This window comes from Microdochium trichocladiopsis (genome assembly GCF_020744255.1).
Source record: "Microdochium trichocladiopsis strain MPI-CAGE-CH-0230 chromosome Unknown B0I36scaffold_11, whole genome shotgun sequence".
NCBI lineage: Eukaryota > Fungi > Ascomycota > Sordariomycetes > Xylariales > Microdochiaceae > Microdochium > Microdochium trichocladiopsis.
This window is the reverse complement of record NW_025763554.1, coordinates 863,688-884,776: the sequence shown is the minus strand read 5'-3', so window position 1 is coordinate 884,776 and position 21,089 is coordinate 863,688. Positions and strand designations below refer to the sequence as shown.

The following is a 21,089-nucleotide window of genomic DNA, read 5'->3' as shown; positions in this document are numbered from 1 at the left end:
TTGGATTGTTCCATGCCGTTTTTCTCAAGCGAATTCAAGCCCGGGCAAAGTTTCGCATCCGTGCGATTATGCCGCAAGTCTCTTAATTGAGAGATAAATGCTTGCAGCTAGCTACTTCGATCTCCTCACGGCGTCCAGTTGAACGTGTGTATCCCCGATAGATCCTCTTCTAGCAAACCCAGCATGTAGTTGTTACCCGAGAACCAGTCACCGAGCTGATTCGTCGTCAGGGGCTGCTGTAACACGGACCCTTGTTGTTGCTGCTGCTGCTGCTGTTGCATAGGAACACCGCTATTGCTGCTAGCTGACGGGAGCATGCCCTCCATCCCACTATGTGATCCGCTCGCGCCACCGCCGAGCATGGTGGCGTCGAGCTGGTCTGCGTTTGCGGCGTTGACGCCTTGCTCTTGCTGGGCTTGTGCTTGTGCTTGTGCTTGTGCTTGTGCTTGCTGGTACTGCCCTGGCATGAAACCCAACTGGCTCAAGTACATGTCAAACTCGCGCACGTCGAGCGGGATGCCGCCCATTTCGCCGTTGTTGCTATTACCAACACCGCCACTGCCGGCTTGAGTTGGGTCCTGTGCTGATGCTTCGGCTGCAGTGCCGCGCATATAGGAACCGCCGTCGTCTTGGCGTTGTGCCTGCTGGTGTAGCCTGCTCTGCTGTTGTTGCCCTTGCTGCAGGAGCATAGACTGTTGCTGCGCCTTGGCTTCGACATATAGGGACGCAACATTGTGCAGGACTTGGCAGAGACGGTGCATGCGGCTGACGGAGGGAGAGAAATCGATTGCCGCTTCCAGAGAGTTGACAAAGTTCGACATAAGCTGCAGGTCTGCAGAAACGTCGTACGAGGCCATCGGATCGGCGCATGTCTCAATGAGCAGGCAGAATATGACAATGAATGGTATGAAGGGTGCGTATAACACGGTCCTGTTCGGTATCAACAATCAAAGTCCCACGGATGTGCTCAGAGCATCGCATGTGTGACTTACCAGTGCAGATGCGCAATCATCATGGAGTTCTGTCCCTCCATTAATGCCACCACTTCTAGATGTACGCGGATAGCCGAGTACGCCGCTTCGCAGCACTCGTCTGCGAAAGTCTTGCTGCGTGCACCCGGCGCCGGAGGCAAGGCACGATATATCAACGCCAAAGTCGAGTGATAGCCAATCTCGTCGCTTCGGAGAATCTGCTGAAAAATGCGACTTTGTGGATCACTACTTGTATCCGCTTCTCGTCGCCGCGACAATTCTGCGGAAACCGCTTGCGAGTGCTCCAGGATCTCAAGTTCCTCAGCCGCTAATGCCCGAACATGCTCAACTCGGGATGCTTCGGACTGGCGCAGCGCGCCCGGAGAGTACAGTCGCTCATATATACGTCCCTGGCATGAAGCATGCTTGATCCATATGGTGAATATTTCTCTCGCCGGAAAAGGTCCATCGATATGGTCAAGGTTCTGGGGGAAATTGATATCGTAATCCTGCAAGATACTCGCTCGGCCGAGCCGGAGCGACAGGCCTCGATCTAGGAGGTAAGCACTCCAGAAGAGTAGTGTCTTACGAGCGACCACTTCCGGCGGATCGTTTGTCATTGTGGACACGTCTTGGATACCCAGCGCCCGGCACATGTGCACCGCCCGACTCGTCAAGAGCCATGCAAGGGATGGGCGTGAGACTTCAACGCTGAAAGAGGCACCGTTGAGAAGCGCCTCGACATTGTCGAGAGTTGCCGGCATCATCAATGGCATCTGGGCAAGGGCGACCTCGAGGTTGTTCTGGCACATTGCCGTGCAAGCTTCATACTGGGCTCGCTTCACGGGATCAGAGTCTCCAACCTCTAGTGACGCCTCAAAAAAGAGGGTAATGAGTCCTGAGTTGACGACGATGAATGCCGACTCTGTCGGTTCTTCAGTGCTGAAATAGACTCGCCGACAACGGTCTGTGAAGGTCTCGGCGTCGATGAAAGCCGAGACGACGGTAAGCATTGGAGGTGCTGGCGTGTCTGCACGATTCGGCTGTCAGCATGTGAGGGCTTCTCCATATCACGCCACAATCTTTTTCTTACTTTTCAGCTCCTTGAGCTTCTCAACCACAAGCGCCATGGGAGGTAGTTGCAGATCCCGCAGGTTCATCTTGTGCAGATGCTTCTCGCCAACGTCGTTGACACAACCACTGCCGCTCTCGCCGCCAAAATTCTCAAATGATGCTGAAAGGCCTCCCCGACGATTCTGCTGCATGCCGACAATCTGCCGCAATGACGCAAGGGCGATATCCATCTTCGCTCCGCTGGCACTGCCATCATGCAGCATGCTCGTCTTGTGCACGGCGTTCTCGAGGAACTCGGACGCGAAAGCAGCATGTGCAGCCGTCGACGAGGCACCTTCAAAGTTGGATGCGTCCTGCGGGTCAAACACCGTACTCATGGTCTCGTCGGTGGAATTCGTCGTGGCCGGCCCTGCTGGGCTCTTGCTGTGAGATGATGACGGGCCAGTGCCTGCATCAAATGATGCCTGGCCACCATGACGCCTTTGCGACGCTGGAGAAGATATGTTGGACAAAGATGTCTGCTTGCCTGGTGCTTGAGGCGATGCCGGGGCTCCTAACGACAGCGTGGCATTGGTTAGGTTCTGCAGGAGCTCCTCAATGCCTCCTAGCCGTTCCTCAATCATGTCGATCTTGCGCTCGCTAGTGAGCAGCAAATGGGTGCAAGTCAGCATGGGCTACCATTCACGAGACTGCGGACACTCTAATGAACGCGCGCAATGCCATGGGTCTTTTCTTACTATTGACTCGAAATGAGCACCCGCTGCCGGGCTTCCTTGGGCTTTTGCCCGAGCCCGGTAGAGCTGCATATTCGCCTGGCAATGCGGCAGTTCGCGCAAGGTGATTCTTTGTCACATTTTATCTGCGAAGTGTGCGTTAGCACAAGTGTTTGGCGTGGGAGTGTGTAAGTGGTGGTCTGTCTGCTTGCTATTGGAAAACATTGAGAAGTTTCAAATATTGCTTGACAAGACGTGCAAAAGGCATAAGAGGTGAGTCCGATCTACTAAAAAGATCCTGAAGATGTTCGTCAAGGAAAATGTTAAGTACGTACCTTTCTCAGACGACACTGGTCGCACTATATTTCGGTAGGAAACATGGTCAGTTTCTGGATTTCACGAGGTCGTTCCCTGTTCCAACTTTAGGCCAGGTGCATCTCGAATTGCGAGGAGGCAGAGTCCAAGTTCGACAGCATGGAGCTTGAGCACGACGTGACTGAAAGCCCGAGATTAGTGGGTATATCAAACGTACCGCCCTGCGGACTCCGATGCCCAAAGACCCTCCATGGTACGGATCATTCGGATCCATGGCCGCCGAGTTGCCAAGGTCCAATTCGGCCTGTAAGCCGCCTTGAATGTCGCGTCGTGTCTCTGAGAGGCTGTCAAGATCTACGCTGCCACTCTCAAGGATAGTGAATGTGGTTGTTGTTGTCGTAGTTCAGGCAAGAAGACATGACGCCAATGGGGTCTGCAAGAAAATGGAGGCTGCGACCAGGAGAGACCAAGGATATGTGCCAGTGTGAAGCACGAGACCAGGGCTGCTGCCTTGAACCCCTTGACACAGAGGGCGCTGGTGGCCTCTAGAGTTTCGTCACAGGGCGGAAGCGAGGTCGATCGCGTGGTCCTGGGCGCATGGATGGAGCATCAGGTCATTGGCCGGCGCTGCAATTTGGGCGTCGTTGTCGGATGGCGTGGAGCGGGCAGGCACGAAAAGCGGGGCCATGGAGGGCGGAGGCCGCGGATGCCAGGCACGACCAGCCCGATTAGGCCATGGCTGGAGCGACTTCTGTTCCCCATGCATGCAGGAACCGCCTGGTCACGTCGTTCCTCGAGCATCCTCACCAGTCTGTGCGAGAGCTTATTTCTCACCTTGAAACACCCAGCCCGTTTGGTGCCTGCGCGAGCATTCCATCTGCTGCGCCACTGCAGCCCACGTCACGGAAGGCCCCTTGCCTTGTTACTGATGCTCACCAAGGACGACTACAGTATTCTCTCTCATGCTCCCCTTCCTGTCCTCGAAATATCATGTGGTATATTGTGTTCGCGGTACAAATGAGGCAACCGCCTCTGGCTTAAAACTTGTAGATCTGGCTCTTCTTGTAGCCCATCTGCTCAAGGATCCCCTTCCGCCCGCATAGCGCCGCCTCCATTGGCGGTGGCCCGCAGACGAAGACCTGTGCGCCATCGACACTAGGCTTGACCCCCTCCTCCTCAATCAGGGCCTTGTCAACGTAGCCCTGGCGCAGAGAACTGCCCAGCTCGGGGTTGCTGACGGTGTACACGGCCTTGAACCGGCCAGGGTAGCGCTTCTCCCAGGCATCAAACTCGTCCTTGAGCAGCACGTCCGAGTCCGAGTTGACGCCAAACAGAAGGCGGATCTTGGTCTTGTCCTCCGGGTTGTCGAGGATGCCCCGCGCGAGCTGGTACATCGGGGTGATGCCCGCGCCGCCGGCAATCATGGTGACTTCGGGGTGCTTGTTGGCCTCCCACTTGTAGCCCCTGATGGGCACGACGAAGCGCAGGCTGTCGCCGGGCTGCAGGTTGTGCAGGTGTGTGCTCTGCTTGCCATTGGGATACTTCTTGACCAGGAAATCAAGGACGCCCGGTTCATCTGGGCACGTGTGTGTAAGGTTACTGGATGATATACTACTGGAGAGAGGTTCCAGAGGGGGTAAGCTTACCAGCAGAGCTGATTGGGGTATATGGTCTTAGCACTGGCAACTTGTTGCCCTGGGGCCAAGAAAAGGTGAGGAGAGCAGCTGCACAAGGAGCGGCCACTAAATTAGCACGGGAAACCCACTCCCAAGTTACTAGGAACGCCACAAAGACTTACACGTCAGGGGAAGGCCGCTGGTGGTCTCCGAGGAGGGCAGCTCGAAGCGCAGCCTCTTTGTGTTGTGGTTGACAGACTCTGAGCTCTGGAGCTTGAGGAGGAGGAAGGCGGGGCCCGAGCCAAACGCCTTGGCGGGCGTGCCTGTTGATGATGTTGATCCGGCCATGAATGCGTAGTATGCGCCGACAGCGAGTCCCGCTCCTGCGATTGTTGCGGTAGTCTTGGACATTTTTGCCTGCCTGCCTTGGTGGTGCGGCGGACGACTTATATGTAACGCGCGCCCGTGAATGTGCACTTCCTTGTCTGTTTTTGGATCTCGAGGATGGCTGCTCGGCTTGTTTGTCTGTGTGTAATTGGCCGATGCGAGATTACGTTGCGTGAGGATCCCGTCCCGGGCCGTGAGGGTGCGCTGCTGGCGTCGCCTGGGCGAGATGTGATGGGCTGGTGGTGGGTGTATCAAGGTTTCGGCGGACTTTCCCCAACTCTAATCCGGGCTACCAGCGGCGGTCGAGCAAGCGCTGCACCCAATGTGGTTGTCTGCTCGGCGGCCGAGAGCAACACTACAGGGCTTTGTGACTGGCTGACGGACCGAGAGGGACAAGGTGTTTGATTGAGACGGCCTGTTCGGGACAATCCTTGCCTGGGATCAGACAGACGATGGTGTACCGTTGCAAAGCTGCGCAGCGGCGGGTAAGCGCGTGTAAGTGGAACACCAGGGTGGGCAGATGAAGTCTTTGTGTTTTGTGAAGGGACTCCCGAGTGCGAAAGAAAAGTGACCAGGGGATCATTCATTGTCCTCCTTCTCGACGTTCTTTGCCTCGACCTTTAAATGCGCAGAGCGGTGCCAAGGGCTTGCCGTGTCCGGGCTTGGTCTCTCGTGCCGCTCTGAGCATCAAGCCTCATCTCGCACCAGGTCCGGCGGGGCGGCACGGCAGGTCGGGCCCGAGCCAGTCAGTTGCACTGCGTCCAGCATGCTCGGGGCCGTAGGGCTGGTGGGGGCTCGGGGCCAGCAATGGCCGACCCTGCAAACTCCAGGCGGCCACTGCCACTCCAAAAGGCAAGACTGCCTCATCCCATCCAGAGGCTGCATTGTTGCGTGCAGGCCGGGGCTTGTTGGGCCCGATCCGCCGACATCTGCGGCCACAAAGAGTCTTGTCGTCCTGCAGGCAGTCCGACCAATACATGTGGCCGACTGGCCTTTTAAAGCTGTGCCTACTTAAAGTACCTAACATGGCGCATCATTGCTGACCACTCACCGTACCCCGGCGCGCCATGGGGACCTGCAGTGCGCAAAGAACAACTCAGGAGGAGGCTCACAGGCTTATTTTTAGTTAGCATGCTGGACAAAGTCGTGACGCGTTCAACCCAAATAATCCCCAATACAACACAGACAATCCCCAGATCTAATCAGCTCCACCACCCAGCTACTCAAGCATATACTAACAGCGGTTCCACGGAACGTCTCTTAACTCCGCCGATCAGGGCGGCCAGGGGTGGCTGATTCGCACCAGAATCCCCTGAGATCAGATTGGAGGCCTTGTTGTGTAATGACAACAGCCTTCGGCTGGGCCTTTGAACCTCCAAGTCATGACCTATGCTCCGCTCACTCGCAATTTCGAAAGGCAGGTGTATGCTGCTGCCATCCCTTCACTTGTTTGTATTGTTATGTGCTTATTGTCGAGCGGCATCTCCTCAGGCTCCGTGAATTTACTATCCAGGAAACAACGGCCCCCCAAAGTCTTCCACTGTAAGCGTAACAAAAGAAACGCCGCGCGCATTGGATTGTGTCATGATGGGACATGCTGCTTCGACTCCGACAGCACAAGTCGTCAGTCTGGCCACGAATCGTGACCAAGATTAGGATGCGTTACCAACGTTCGTGTGAGCGTCGTCTGTGATTTACAGAAACAAAGCACTGATATGACATGGAAAATCAGCAAGCTTTGCATTTCTGGACTACGCGTCCCTCCCCAACTCCGGCTCAACCTCTGCTTTGCCGTTCTTGTAGATCACCCGACTCTATGTACAAACTCGACCAGGCTGATCCGAGGCACCAGTTGGTTGTTGCACAACCCACCCGGCGACCTCGCTCCACCATCCTCCTCCTTCACCACCTGCTGCACTTCCATCGATCCCGCCACCGGCAATCCCCTTTAACCCTGCACGGGGCTGTTGCTCAGGCGCTCGGCCTCGAGCTCCCGCTCGGCCTGGCGGTAGTACTTGGCCGTGTCGACGCCGTGCTGGTTGTGGTTGACAAAGTTGAACCACGGCAGCACCGCAGTGAAGAGCGCAGAGTACCGCGACTGCCGCGCCGCCACGCCCTGCATGTGCGGGCTCAGCTGGCTCACGCCGTACAGCGGCTCGCCCGCCTTGACCTTGGCCACCATCTCCTTCATGTCCAGGTCGATCTCGCGGGCGTTCTCGCTCATGCCGTAGAACCGCACTGTGGTGTGTGTCGAGACGTGTGTTAGCCAGCCCCCTCTGATATCCTCCTCGGTGCGGGTTTTTTTCATGCGGTCCAATGTAGGACGATCAACAAAGACACCAAACGTTTCTCAAGTGCTCCTTGGGGTGTGTGCCTTAGCTCGGGAATGTGTCGTGTATGACGTACGTGTAGATCTCTGGTAGAAGTAGAGGAAACCGCCGATAGCACCAATGACGCCAGTCAGGCGCATGGCCGAGGCGAAACCGCCCTTGCCGACGTGTGACGGCGCGATGCGCTCCATCGTCCACAGGGCTCCGGGCCCAGCCGCGGCAGCTACCGCGCCGTGGACATAGTCGGATGGTCTGGCATATGCAATGACTCTCTTGAAGTGGCTACCCCGCAGAAAGCTGTCAGTCAGACTGTCGTCGGAAAATGAGGGGATCGTGTCGGGGAGACGCCCGGCCGTCGAGCTGGGAGGGTACATACGGGTCGTTGTCGATGAGCTATCGTGAGGAAAAGAGCTTGCGTTAGCGGAGTGCGAAGCTGGAACGAATGGCGTGAGCATGCCATCAATTGGAGTCGGGGCGACTCACGGGATACTCGGTCCGGAGCGTCTTGCTCGGCACGTATGTCTGCTGGGGGGCGGCCATTGTTGCGGACACAATTGGGCTGCGCAACAGCTCGTCGTTTCTGGGCGTCAGCGGAGGTTGCTCTGCTGTGAGGTCGTCAACTTCGCCTGATTGAAATCGCGGAGTCGGGATTGGCTGCGATTAGGTAAGCGGGGATGGTGCGGGAAAACTTGTGGATCACTGTCATCCCAAGTCCTTCCCGGCTTACCTGGCACCTGTGGTATGCCGCCTAGCCCTTTTGGGGGTTTAATGGCCCAAACGCGTCGAGGGGTAGTGAGACGCGTCTCCTGGACTTTGAGGTCGGATTGAGCTTTTGGCACACTCCCGAGGTCATCTGTAAATCTGGACATTCCCCGTAATCAGACGGTCTGCACATATAACCGAAAGCCAGCACTGCTCTGAGATTTCAGAAATGTCATCAGCCATGTCTGGGCGAAAATCGTCGCCTCCAACAGCCAATCTCGACATAGACGACTACGATGTGGACGATGATCCTTTTGCGTCAGAGCCTGAGGACAAGCAAAAACCTGCCTCTTCAAAGAAACGGAAAGATGTGACCGGACTGGGTATCGACGAAGAGGTTGCCGTGGCGAAGAAAGCAAGAGTACCTAACGTAAAGCTTGACGAGACAAGGTATGTAGGTTTCGGTGGCAGCCTCGACAGAGCATTTGGCTAACGTGAGATGGGCAGGTTGCTTTCAGAAAAGGGCATTCCAAGACTACGGCGGAAAGCCGGTGAATTGAAGTTCAAGGGCAAAGGCCATGAGGTAAGGATCTCAACAGCACAAGACCGTGTAACTTGGCCAGACCTAACGACCCTGTGCAGTTTTCTGATGCCGCCAGATTACTATCCTTCTATCAGCTGTGGTTGGACGACTTATTCCCCAAGGCGCGTTTTCTCGATGCTCTAGGTATGGTGGAGAAAGCCGGTCACAAGAAGTTCATGCACATGAAGCGCGTGGAGTGGATCAACGAGGGCAAGCCACAGTCATCACGGCCTGAGGAAGATGACGTATTTGGGGGAGGAGGGGAGGAGCAAAGAGATGCCGCTGTCTTTCCGGCGAAAGTGGCGCCTATCTTTCAGAACCAAGCCTCGGGGCGGCCGAAGACGCCAACACCAGCCGACGTGCCCGACGACGAGGACGATCTGTATGGGGCAACACCCAAGGCAACCAACTCAGTACGACCTACTGGTAACTCTTTGTTTGGTAATGGTGGTGACGACGCTCCAGATGACGACGATCTGGATGCGCTCATGGCGGAGGAAGAGGCGCAGAGGACGGGTTCTGTGTCGTTATTTGGAAATGGGGGCAATGTTTCGTCTCGGCCAGCACAAAAATTGGCGCCAGATGAAGACGACGACCTTGACGCCCTCATGGCGGAATACGAAGCCGGCCCTTCGTTACCAGTGAGACAGGCACCAAGAGACAAGGTGCAGTCGGTGGACGAGGCTGAAGACGACCTCGATGCGCTGATTGCAGAGTCGGAGGCTCGAGCAGCGCCATCTGCGAATCAGGCAAAGACCTCTCCAGCCAGCAGTAGTCTGGAGAAAGAGGCTGATGCGGACGAGGAGGCAGCAATGGCAGAGATGGATGGATTGTGGTAATCTTGGCGGGAATCGGAGAGGCCATTATGAGACAATGTCGGGTCTGCAGGATTTATGATGTGCCCTAATACATTGCCCGTCGTGATGCTTGGGTACGTACGTTACTCTCCCAAAAATTACCATGTTGTTGTGCTGCACCAGAGTCAAATCACTGCCTGCCCCACTCCGCAAGCCGACACGAGTCCCGGGACTGGGGTTGCCGCAGGCCGTGTCTGGGGAAAGCCATGCCAGCCACAGCGAGCCGAGGCAAGCTAGCTCTTCCAGCTGACGGGGCCGAGCACCGTCACCCCTTCACGTCTCCCATGTCATCAGCTTGTCCGTCGTTTTCGTCCTCTACTCCAACCACGCCACATCACCGCATCACCAACACTGCAACGGCACGCTCTTCCACCTCCGACATGCGACAGCAGCAGTCGACAACTTGCTGCTGATCACGCCCAAGAGATGCCCCTGCGCCACACCTGCACATAGTCCCAATGGCTCAGTCGTCCGACGTCGTGCGCAGCGCGCCCGCGCGCCCCTCGCGGAATCCAGCCACCGCCAACGCTTCCAACCAGAGCAGCAATCCCGTTACAAAAGTCCTCGCCCTTCCACCACGGTTCCTGCACATGTACAGCGACTTCATTGCCAAGAATTCTGGCCAGGTCTCGCAGATTGAGAGCGCGCTGCGGTCCCTTACCTACGTCATTCCGGGCCGCTTCCGCGATGCAGAGATCGCATCGGAAACCCTTCACTCGGGCGTGCAGCTCCTCACACTATATCACGATGCCCTGTTGCGGCGCGCCGCCGCGAAGAACCCTGCGGGCGCGGCAAATCGTCCCGCGCCGACACCACATGCGCGCTACACACAGTTCTGGATCAACAAGAGCGGTGTCTACCGACGAGTAGCGTTGCTGCTGCAGGTTGTGCAGTACACTGAGCTCCTATGGGAAATGGCTGCCGCGCGGCGCGGGCAGAAGATCCGTTGGCGCGTCGTCATTGTGCTGGAAGTCATCAAGGCTGTCTGCCGTTTGCTGCTCATGCGCATCACGCACTCCCGCCCCATCATGACCCCGGCACTGCCTGAGCGCGAGCCGATCGTGCCGAGCAAGGAGGAAGAGGAGGATGACGGCGCGGCTCTGCGCGAGCTCATGGGCGAGGACGACGATGACAACGTCGCGCTGCTGCGGCCCATGAACGGCCACAGCAAGCCGGCGCACGAGAAGGAGTGGAAGATGCCGCGCACACAGAGCAGGCTGCCCAGTCTCCCGAACCCAAGCGACATCAGCTCTTATCTGCAGAGCCGGGTCCTCCGAGCAGACGATATCAAGCCTGCCGCCAAGCTCCTGAACAGCTTATCAGCATCCGGCCAGGCGGCCGAGAGCCTGCACATCCTCGCCCCTCTCATCTACGCGATAGCCCTGTCAAGGAGCAAAGACAAGAAGTCGTGGACGCCGTGGATCATTGGCCTCACCGTCGAGTATGCCGCGCGGCAGCTGCGCGACGGCAGCCTGCGCACCACCACGCTCGAGCAGGAGGAATGGGGCAAGAGGAGATGGGGCAGTGCCTGGTGGCTCATGCGCGGCGCCTTTTACCAGAACGTCACCAAGGGTCTCGTTACTGGCGTGCGGTCACGCATGCCCAGCTTTATTGGGACCATCATGGAGGACTATGAGTATTTGTGGGAAAACTACTACTTCAGCACGGCAAGCTCGAGCTGAGGGGGGCTATTCATGTGATCTGGAAATGGCGAGAGACGAGTGTACTATAATGGGGCGGTGCTATGTTAATGCGGCCGACTCGACTAGAATTAGACGAGAGGGAGCCCTAGAGCTTTTCTTTGTATATACCGAAGCCGGCGTTCTTGGGTTTCTTGTTGCCACTTATCATCTGCGCAGTGCAGCAATTATGACGATGCCAGAGATTCTGTACTGACAGTATCTAATTACTGAACAATGCCCTGGCAGAGACGGCGAAATGAGGGATGGAGGCCACTCGTCACGTTGATACTGGGTGATATACACCAATTAATTAGAGATACACCAAGACTTCAGAACTCGAGAGTCCGCGGGCTATCTACCTGAGTTGAGTCTGCAGATCTGCTCAACCTGGTCCCCCTTGTTGACAGACCAGCGATGAGGGCTTCAGTGAAGCCGTGTCCAGCCCGAAATGTAAGGTAATCCTGAATCGGTTAAGGGATTATCTGCACGTATCCATGTTCAACATGTCTAAGTTGTGGAAACTCTGGGCAGGAGACTTGCGTCCAGATATAGGTACTGTGAGGAAACGCAGTTCTTCTCGTGTATGCCGCCCCAAACTTTTCGATAATGCTGAAGCAATTGAAGCTGTTCAATCCTCGGCTCACGAGCTGGTTGGCGATCTCTCGTTCGGCCCAGAGCTGAATTCTCTCGATTCGGGCCACCAGCATCGAAACCCGGCAGGTCCCTAAGCCGACCGGGGAAGACGCAACACATAACAGCTCAAGCTTAGGTCTTTGACAAAGTGTAGCTTTACCATCTTCGAGTCGACCTCTGTTGCCGTTGACTTGATAGGAAGCAGTTTAGACTAACCTGCAATTGCCGCCAAAAGATCTCAATCCTTCGCAGCTGGCAACTCAGCAACGTATGTAGGCCTCTCTGGTCACACCGAGCGACGAACCACGAACGATTCGCCTATTTGGTGCACTAATATTGTTGAAACGAAGGGTGAATGACCAGCAGGTTTCTGTAGCCTGTTCCCTTTGAAATTGACAGCGGAGCAGTTCGAGGACCACAACTCGCACCAAAACAGAGAAACTGCTATGTTCCGGTAGCCCTCCTCATCTACAGCCAGAGCATCCTATCTGGTGAAACACCTGTATATGAGCCATACCTGTTCCAGGAGAGAGGCTCAGCACTTTTAAGCAGGATTGCCCTGAGGCAGTAAGCGGGCGGCCAGACAGTGCCGTACTCACTGGGGGACTCTCAAGCGAAGTTGTAGGTGATCGAGAACACCGCCAGAGGTTGCATCAGGCGTCCCCGGAACTCGCACTGCTTGTCCAAGGAACAAAAAGATCCTGTAATTGCCATCAGGGTAAAAATGGAGAAACATCTGATGTTAACTTCGGGTGCAAGGAACCACGACCGAACTTGAGCAGCAAGCTCGGAACCTGTACTGTGCAGGTCTTTGCACACGCCATCACTGCTGATCGTAGTGCTCCTTTGGCATCTATAATACATGTCGTTCCTCACAGACTGTCATGCTTTCCTGTTCTGCAGGTCTTCCGTGATTAAAATTGGCTCAGCTAGGCCGTGTTTCGGAGTCCTATTGCCTGGGCACACTAATGTCACGATCCGATCTCCGGGGTCAACCGTCTGATCGGCGCGGTGGGGTTTATGTTCTGGATAAGGTAGGTAGCGACCTCATGCAATACTGACTCCGTGCTTCTCGTGTTCTCGAGGGGGTTGTCGTTCGTGTCTCTTGCGAGATATCACACTCGGATCAATTGAGTGACTAGGTCAAGTGAAGGGTGAGGGTGATACTTAGATTGATCGCTGAAGTACAAAGGTAATGACTGTCTACAAGGAAATCCTTCTGGCTCTATATATCCTTTGTCCTTCATCGTGAACTGTGTTGCCGTGCCTTGGAACTGTCAGTTCTACCGGCGCACTGCGCAGTTCCTACTGGGACTGCGCAGTCCCACAGTTCTTGGCACAGTTCCATGGTCTTGGCGTGGTCCTGTCCTGGATGACTCATCATGGTGGCTTAGGTAATGTTTCTTGGACCCGCGTGCATGACCTGCCCTTGTCCCTGGCCCGATCTTGCGACCTGTTGGTCGGGTCGTCACAACTAATTCACAAGCTGGAATTACCTGACCACTACGAAATGAAGCTGGGGGTGCTCAGTGTGCATGAATGTCGGTTTACCAGAAACGAATATATCGGAATATTATACATTCATAAGCAACCACATCTTTCTATCGGATAAGGATCATCTCAAAAAGTAAAGAAACTTTTGTTTGACTCTAATCTACATATGAATGATAAGATAGAGTAGAAGATGGAAGAAAGAGAGGGCACGGGAAAATACTTTAAAAATAAAGAAAAAGAAAACTAGGCGAGCAAGGCTACTTATACATCATCCGTAGTCCAGGAAAATGGCAAAAAATTGCCTCCACGCGGAATCGAACCGCGGATCTTCGCATGTGCATCGTATAATAAACCAGAAGATTTTTATATATTACGAGTGCGACCTTTGGTCTTGTTAGTCGACGGTTCTCGAAAGAAACTGGTGTTTCGATGACTTACGCATTACCCCTGTGCCATAGAGGCTGGTTTTTGAAAAGGTGGCGTTTATTAGAACTCATATAGAATCGATCTAGAGCTGAAGGTCAAGCTCAACCTAGTTCGTGTTCACAATCCCAAGAGCGAGAGGACGCACCCGGGAGCTGAGTTCGCATGACTAAGCAGACTCTGGCTGCTAGACGTGCAAAACGGCTACAACCGCATGCACTCGGCACGGCGCCTGATTTCCTGATATGGACGACCAACAAGCCGCTGTCCAACCCGAGGGAGGGAAGCTCTGATGTTTTCCAACCACACGGCATTTGGCAGGTTGTCACCTGAGCCACGACAAGCTAGCCACCCATTCATTCATTGAAATGTTGTAATTGACTTTGGCCCCCTATGATCGCGAAGCACCCATGTGAATATAGCATTTGCGGACAAGCGTACTTGAGAAGGGTAATTATTTGGCCGCACTGGTACCCGACCGCTAGCAGATGGCCTAATAAAGCCATCACGGGAGAGCACGATGGCACAGCCAACAAGGTGGCGATCCCATGCCCCTGAGATCAGAATCCCCTTTCTTGGCCACCCTTCTGCACTCCTGCAATGCTCAGTGATGATCATCATTGGCCGTCGGCACATGTCAGGGGCAACACGAGCCGACACATCGTACCCATGCCATGATGACTCGTCTGCATAGTACGAGTGTTTCGGCGGTCACTCCAACGTCCGCGGTAGTTCCGCCCATGGATCGTCGTCACTACGGTCCGCTACGTCGGGAAAAAGAACCAGCGGAACGACTGGATCTGCACGGGTCCGTGACACACCCTGTTCCTGCGCATACGTTGAGGGGAACTGCGCACTGGTGAGGCAACCTTTCGTGTGGTTGGAGTTCTTTGGCACGAATGCGCATCTTCTGAGGTTCAGAGGTTCAGAGGTTCAGAGGTTCAGAGGTCCAGACGATTGCAGAGAGAAGCGTAGGTTTGGACACAAGCCATTAAGAGAGCACATCAGTCAGCTCTAAGCACGTTTCCGCGGGCCGTACGTCTCAGAAGTTCTGACGATTCATTTCATTGGCTAGATCCTGCCGGAGTGGCCTACTATCCGTTGCTGCTTGAAGGCTTGTTTCTCAGGATGATTGACTTTGAAAATCTCTTCAGGTCTGGCGTGTGGTTGTGGGCAAAGCACCAGATCACTAAGGATGCTGACCCGGACTATGGGAACTACCGAAGCATGGGTTCAACACAGTGGGACGACATCATGGTCCTGTGAAACCTTGCAAAGCTCCATACGGGAGGAGAACCATAGATCTATTCTGTTCGTATTATGAAGTGCTCCGATGACCGTAATTCTTGCCCGAGCGCCAATTGGCGAATAGATCCTGATGCCTGTTAGGTTTGACAGCATAGACTCTGAATCTTGTCATCTAGAGGTTCGGGTCGGTCATCCAGGTCGACAAACATCTGAGCCCAAGGACTATTGGCAGGGTTCTGAGAATTATCGGAGATAGCCAGTCGGGATGGCAAGTGAAACTCTACCCAGAGATTGTTCATCTCATGACGGCACGGGATGTAACCTTGCCATTTGGCAATTGACAGGGCAAGCAGCCGACTCCACATGACTTCTCAGGGAAGGCTGATTGTTGCCTTTTTTAGGCCACCGTTGCGACTGGGCCAGATGGTGGCTCCATTCAGAGCGGAGAACCGTTTTTTTCAAGTGACGATCGACCCAATTCTTGTGATCAAGGAACATGCCTCCAAGATATATCCTTGCCTCGAGACAGACGTACTCCGTAAAGCTTCCAGGAGATTGTTGCTCAAGAAGCACACATGCACGTGATCCCTGTTTGTTTTCTAAGTATCCATGTCAACGACGAGACAAGAAGGCTTTTTCCTTGAATTTCTTGGTTTGACAGAAAGAGGGTCTCTGGTCGAAGACCCCACCAGCCTTGCTATGACGCATGAATTGTGGGATATTGGCCTCTGCCTCCCCAGAGCACATCTCACAGTAATGACAGTCATCATGGCGCACTCAGGAAGGCAGCACAGTATCAGTGCTGGCAAACAAGTGAGGATGCAGGTACAGGGGTTTGTCTGGAGGACCCCTGGAACTGCCATTGTTGGTCGCGCCTGGTTATCCCATGTCGTGCTCTCCGTACGAGGAAGCAGTCCCGACGGTGCAACATTGCAGAGAACACTCCCAGGGCCATAGCAACTCATTGACGTATGAACCTCCAGGATAGGCAATGACCCTTGAGCAAGATACCCGGGTCAGTGGACTTCCTGCGCCACTGCCCTGCAGAAGCCTGCAGCAAATGGCCCAAGGTCCAGTTATCCTCCGGGCCCGGACCGGCGGAAGATGTCCGATGAGTGTAAATCTTCGAGAACATATGGAGAATTGCTATCTTTCTATGACCACATGGATTCGTCGAGAACAATCTGGTTGAATCTCGGTGAAGAAGGATTCATCAGTCGACAACAGGCGCGAAGCACCATCATTGTGAAGCCTGCAGGCTTTACAGTCTGCGGTGGGTGCAACTGCCGGCATATGCCGTGGGGAAAAGTACGCTTCGCTTAGCGAGCAGGCAGCTCCCTCTGGCATGCACGACCGTCGGCTCGGGGTGCCATGGCGGCATGCTGACAGGCATCTGCGGTGTAAAATGCAGGCACAGCACGTGTGAAGAGACTGCCAGGGTCATGGACTGTTACTGTTGGCGGCGTGCTGGAATTCATTGCTTGGACGGCACATTCTGTTCCGTGTGTCACGGCTCATTCTTCCCGAAGACATGTTTATCGCCCGCTGCCGCTTGCCGCGTAAACCGACGACTGGCGTTGTAGCTTCACCCGGACAGCAATGCTGTTTTGGGTCGTGACGGACCATGGCGTTACGATCTTGACACATGCCACCAGGACCATCATCGTAGGCAAAATCCTTGTTCTTATCTGAGGAAGCATAGACGAGATGATTAGCGAACTTCATCAGCACTTCCGACCTGGAGGCCAGGTCTGGCCAAGGTATCCCTGATGATAGCACAGGCGTCTGCCACCAAGACATCGAATATCGAAGATTTGGCATGGCAATTTCGAAAGTATCAAACAAGCTCGACGCTAAAGTGGTTGGACTATGATTTTGGCGCCGTTCTGCCGAGATTCTTTCCGTTGCGCTAGCGGAGCACTTTGAGCGGACGGCTTGGACCACGCCCCCGCGACTCCATCTCCCAGACGGGTGGTACCTCGCGACCGAGAGCTTGGTAGCTCGTGTGGAGACGCAATAAGCAGGCCAAGCTCGCCCCAAGCCACTGCCAGGGAAGACGGCCGTTGGTGAAACAAGAGAGCAAGATTGGCTTCTCCATATCCCGCTGGAACCTGCCAACCCTCGTCTGGTTAGAGGCTCGCGGGCTTTTTAACCCTTGCCCTATAGCCAGACGCCTTTATCACTCTGACCTTAAGGTAGGGTTGCGCCCGGGACCATATCGAGATAACGCAAGTCAGACACATGACAGCGGGCCATGCTGACATTGGACGCTGTCAGTTGTAATGGAGGTTGGACCCGATGTGACTCTACGAGCTTGTCAGACTTTAGTCCGTGTCCTATCGACCAGGTCCTGGTCGTTACTGCACGTGGCTAAGCAGCCGTTGACACACCCGTCTCGTATCTCATAGCTCGTACAAGCCGTTGCGTCAGAACCGGGCATCGTTTTTAGACCAGCACGCACCTAGCCGTCGGCAACCTTATTCCCCTCAATGATCGTCATGGCCCTCGCCTCTGGACATCACGCGTGCTGGCTTGTGTGCTCTTCTTCCGGTCGATCATTCAAGGGAATCACGCCACGGGTCAGTGATTGTCCCATGCAGGCGTGCCTCACATCCCCTGGCCCTCATGGTTTTGTGTGCCAGGGCCCACGCAACGGGCGCCTGCAAGCCCCTTTACCGGTTCTGCGGAACAACCGCAACTGTTCGGCGTGATCCTGGCCAGGCCAAGCAGAATACCGTGGAAGACCCGTTTCCCCCGGCGTACTATGTAGGCGTACCTGCAAGGCACTCGAAGGCCAAATCATGACTGCATACAGAAGCCTGCCCAGGATCGAGGCCCTGGTCCGGGGAGCAGGCATTCGAAGCCGCCTTGGACAGCATTGATTGTTTGCCGACGGTCTCCTCGGGGTGCAAACTGAGAAGTGCCCATCCTGTACTCCAACTACACTTGCGGATCATCACCACATCTCTCGAAACGTCACTGACAAGAGTGTAGCACAAAACTCTAACTGACTAGCCCGACAGGCTGAAGACGTAGCCTGGACAAGGCGAGTTGACACGGCCCATGCCTAGAGCAGTATTAGGCTTCTTATTGCCCAATGCAGCCGGGAGGCCGATCGTTCCCTTGTCTGTATCTGGTTCTTGTTTTTTGTGATCAAGCCCAGTGGAGCTGACAGGCCTTAACCCCGGCCTTGGAGGAACGCCCGGAACCCTGTCCCAAGTCGCCGTGTACCAAGAATCCACCAGCCAGGGGCACCGCCGGGTCAAGCACCAGTGGGCGCGGCAAGATTGCTGGCTTGTCGCACTCTCGCAGGCATTGTCCGGACCTCTCTCGTCAATCTCCATCTCGGAGTGGCAGTTGGCGAGCCGGCGGGTAGGCCGGCAGCAGGTATGCCTGCAAGAACAAGGGCCAGGCCCGTGGCGTTTCTCCAGACAGGTCCACTAGAGGCGCGAGCAGCTCCTGGGGTCGACTTGACCAACATAGTACTTCGTACAAACACGGTGGGCTTGGCATACTGGGTCATGATGGGGTGGAGTTGGCCGGTCTGCTTGTTCGACAGAGACCTTCCAGGGTTCATGCTGGATGCGGCGGCGTATCCTGGGAGCGGGAGGAAGGAGAGCCATCTGCAGAGGTTTGCAAAGAAATAGAACTCGCAGATTATTATTCCTGCTGGCTGTCGAGGACAGGGAAGTGTTGAACCCATCACTCTCTCGTTCACCCTCTAAGTCGTGGCTGATTTTTATATCAGCAATCGCTCTTTGCTTCTGTTGCGTGTCCCGTCACACCATTACTCTCCTTCTCTCGTCGCCGAGGAGTCTCACGTTGCTTGCCTGGATTCGTTCTCATTCCTAAACAGTGGACGTCCCTTTTCAGAGCTCAGGAACGGATCCCAACGATTGAACACGCCAGACGAAGACGGCCAAGGCTCACGTTCGACTCGCTGGTCAGGACCAGGCGACGAGCTCATCCCTAGAACGGGACTCTCTTTCATTTCTTGGCTCGGCACAAGACTTTGCTTTTCCCTTACTCGCTGCACCAACCACGAGCGAAACTCGCAGCCATGAAGTTCATTATCGTTGCAACCATCGCCGCGGCCCTGGCCTTCCAAGCCGTTCCCGTGCTGGCACAGGCTCTGCCGGCCGGAGTCGCTCTGCCGCCAGCATGCGGTGTAAGTTTTACGGATACCAACCCTCAGAGAACTACATTCTTGAGAAAGCGTCACTAACACTGATGCCTTCGTCACATGCAGCTCAAATGCACAATGCAATACGTTCCCCAGATCTGCGGCAGCCTGACAAACATGACCTGCATCTGTACCGACCAGACCCTCGCGCCAAAGCTCACGGCGTGTGTGGCCACCACCTGCACCAAGAGAGAAGCCCTTGGTATGTCTCTTTCTTGTTCATTGCTGTTTTCGTTCCAACACCGGCGATAACTGGAACAATGCAGTGCTAACGTCAATTGCGACTGGTGTCTCCTCCAGCTACCAAGAAGTTCTCCGACGTCTCCTGCAAGCGGCCAGTCAATGACCGGTCGCTGCCCGTCGTCGTCGTGACGCCCGTCTTTGGCGCGCTCGCGCTCGTCATCTTTGGCCTGCGCGTGCTCGCTCGCGGTGTCGTGGGGTGGCAGTCGTGGGGTCTGGACGACTGGCTGATGATCCCCTGCGTGGTGAGTCTGGATGATTGTGGCACATCTCAACCAAGGGGGGTTTTTTGCATGAACTAACCTTGTGTCTTTCTGTGTGTTTACAGCTTCTGTCTATTCCCATGACTGTGTTGTCTGGGTTGCGTAGGTTGCTTCATCGACTCAGTGTGTCACATTACAACGCTGAGCCAAAGAGCTGACAAGGTTTCGAACGTGTAGTCGTCAAATATGGACTCGGCAAGGACATTTGGATGCTTGATGACTATGACTACATCAGCGAGATTCTCTATGTAAGAAACCGGACCCCTCAAAACAAAGAAGACGAAATTCGACCTCGTGACAAACCACAACCTGCTAACACAACATCACATTCGCGGCAGATCTACTTCTGGGACGAGATCTTGTACCTGGCCATTATCCCGCTCACAAAGATCTCCATCCTGGCGTTCTACCTGCGCATCTTCCCGCGCAAGGAGTTCCGCAAGTGGGTGTACGTCCTCATCGCGGGCAACGCGCTGTACCTGATTGCCTTTGAGGCTGTGACCATCTGGCAGTGCGGGCCCATCGAGGGCGCCTGGCTGCACTGGGACGGCGAGTTCGAGGCGACGTGCCGGGACGTGAACCTGCAGGCGTGGATCGCGGCGGCGATCTGCCTGGTGCTCGACATTGCCATGATTGTGCTCCCGCTCCCGGAGCTCTGGAAGCTCAGCATGTCGTGGAAGAAGAAGATCCAGGTGCTCTCCATGTTCTGCGTGGGCTTCTTCGTCTCGCTCGTCGCGATCCTGCGCCTGCAGTACCTGCTGCACTTTGGCCAGGGCGGCAACGTCACCATGGACTTTGTCGAGATTGGCATCTGGTCCACCATCGAGGTCAGCGTGGGCCTCATCTGCGCCTGCATGCCCGCCATGCGCTCCCTGCTCAGCCTCGTCCTGCCCAAGGCCTTTGGCAACACCACCAAGCGGCCCACGGGCGCCGGCGGCAGCGGCGACGGGCCGTCGTATGGCGGCGGCGGCGGTGCCAAGGGCAGCAGCAGCTCGGCCGGGCTCTCCTCGTCGGGCCTCTCGCACAAGGTCGGCCCCAACAACATCAAGGTCAAGTCCGAGTACATGGTGCGCAGCAAGCAGCGCGACGAGTCGACGTTTGTCGAGCTCCAGCCGTTCGATTCGGACGACAACGACGACACGCGGGACATACTCGCCGGCAAGCGGAGCACCCTGACCGCGACGGTGTCGGCCGGAGCACCACCCCGGTCGGTGGGCGAGAAGTCTTCCCACGGCGATTTCGGCCGGGCCATGTAAAGAGGAGGGAGCCCATCGGCGAGGAATGTTTGCTCTTCGTGCTTTGAAAGCAGCACCAGCGCGTTTTACCAAGCAAAAGTTATACAGAGATTTGGTCGCCCACGCCTCTCTGTCATCAT

General features: G+C 55.4%; 6 protein-coding genes across 6 annotated transcripts; 3 read left to right on the top strand and 3 right to left on the bottom strand.

Annotated features, from left to right (window-relative positions):
• Positions 1 to 107: 107 nt before the first annotated feature.
• On the bottom strand, positions 108 to 3,010 carry B0I36DRAFT_36930 (uncharacterized protein). The gene is made up of 4 exons (XM_046159754.1): positions 2,783 to 3,010; positions 2,065 to 2,684; positions 993 to 2,001; positions 108 to 930 (listed from the first exon to the last, which is right to left on the bottom strand). Exons 2-4 carry the CDS (start codon positions 2,666 to 2,668, stop codon positions 126 to 128), a joined length of 2,418 nt encoding a protein of 805 aa, XP_046006502.1. The 5' UTR covers positions 2,669 to 2,684; positions 2,783 to 3,010; the 3' UTR covers positions 108 to 125.
• Positions 3,011 to 4,110: 1,100 nt separating this feature from the next.
• On the bottom strand, positions 4,111 to 5,037 carry B0I36DRAFT_253768 (oxidoreductase NAD-binding domain-containing protein; the record flags this gene model as incomplete). Its single annotated transcript, XM_046150777.1, has 3 exons — positions 4,111 to 4,649; positions 4,720 to 4,797; positions 4,872 to 5,037. 3 exons carry the CDS (start codon positions 5,035 to 5,037, stop codon positions 4,111 to 4,113), a joined length of 783 nt encoding a protein of 260 aa, XP_046006501.1.
• Positions 5,038 to 7,024: 1,987 nt separating this feature from the next.
• B0I36DRAFT_368272 (NADH-ubiquinone oxidoreductase 21 kDa subunit) lies at positions 7,025 to 7,946 on the bottom strand (the record flags this gene model as incomplete). The annotated part of the gene is made up of 4 exons (XM_046159593.1): positions 7,025 to 7,314; positions 7,483 to 7,688; positions 7,783 to 7,799; positions 7,890 to 7,946. The coding sequence occupies 4 exons, from the start codon at positions 7,944 to 7,946 to the stop codon at positions 7,025 to 7,027; spliced, it is 570 nt and encodes a 189-aa protein (XP_046006500.1).
• A 302-nt stretch (positions 7,947 to 8,248) lies between these two features.
• B0I36DRAFT_335542 (replication fork protection component Swi3-domain-containing protein) lies at positions 8,249 to 9,664 on the top strand. The gene is made up of 3 exons (XM_046155491.1): positions 8,249 to 8,558; positions 8,616 to 8,691; positions 8,751 to 9,664. Exons 1-3 carry the CDS (start codon positions 8,338 to 8,340, stop codon positions 9,528 to 9,530), a joined length of 1,077 nt encoding a protein of 358 aa, XP_046006499.1. The 5' UTR covers positions 8,249 to 8,337; the 3' UTR covers positions 9,531 to 9,664.
• Positions 9,665 to 9,873: 209 nt separating this feature from the next.
• B0I36DRAFT_335541 (peroxisome membrane protein) lies at positions 9,874 to 11,672 on the top strand. The gene has a single exon (XM_046155490.1). It carries the CDS (start codon positions 10,007 to 10,009, stop codon positions 11,228 to 11,230), a length of 1,224 nt encoding a protein of 407 aa, XP_046006498.1. The 5' UTR covers positions 9,874 to 10,006; the 3' UTR covers positions 11,231 to 11,672.
• A 7,416-nt stretch (positions 11,673 to 19,088) lies between these two features.
• On the top strand, positions 19,089 to 20,970 carry B0I36DRAFT_368269 (uncharacterized protein; the record flags this gene model as incomplete). Its single annotated transcript, XM_046159592.1, has 6 exons — positions 19,089 to 19,196; positions 19,278 to 19,413; positions 19,512 to 19,696; positions 19,780 to 19,816; positions 19,892 to 19,962; positions 20,053 to 20,970. The coding sequence occupies 6 exons, from the start codon at positions 19,089 to 19,091 to the stop codon at positions 20,968 to 20,970; spliced, it is 1,455 nt and encodes a 484-aa protein (XP_046006497.1).
• Between the last annotated feature and the right edge of the window lie 119 nt (positions 20,971 to 21,089).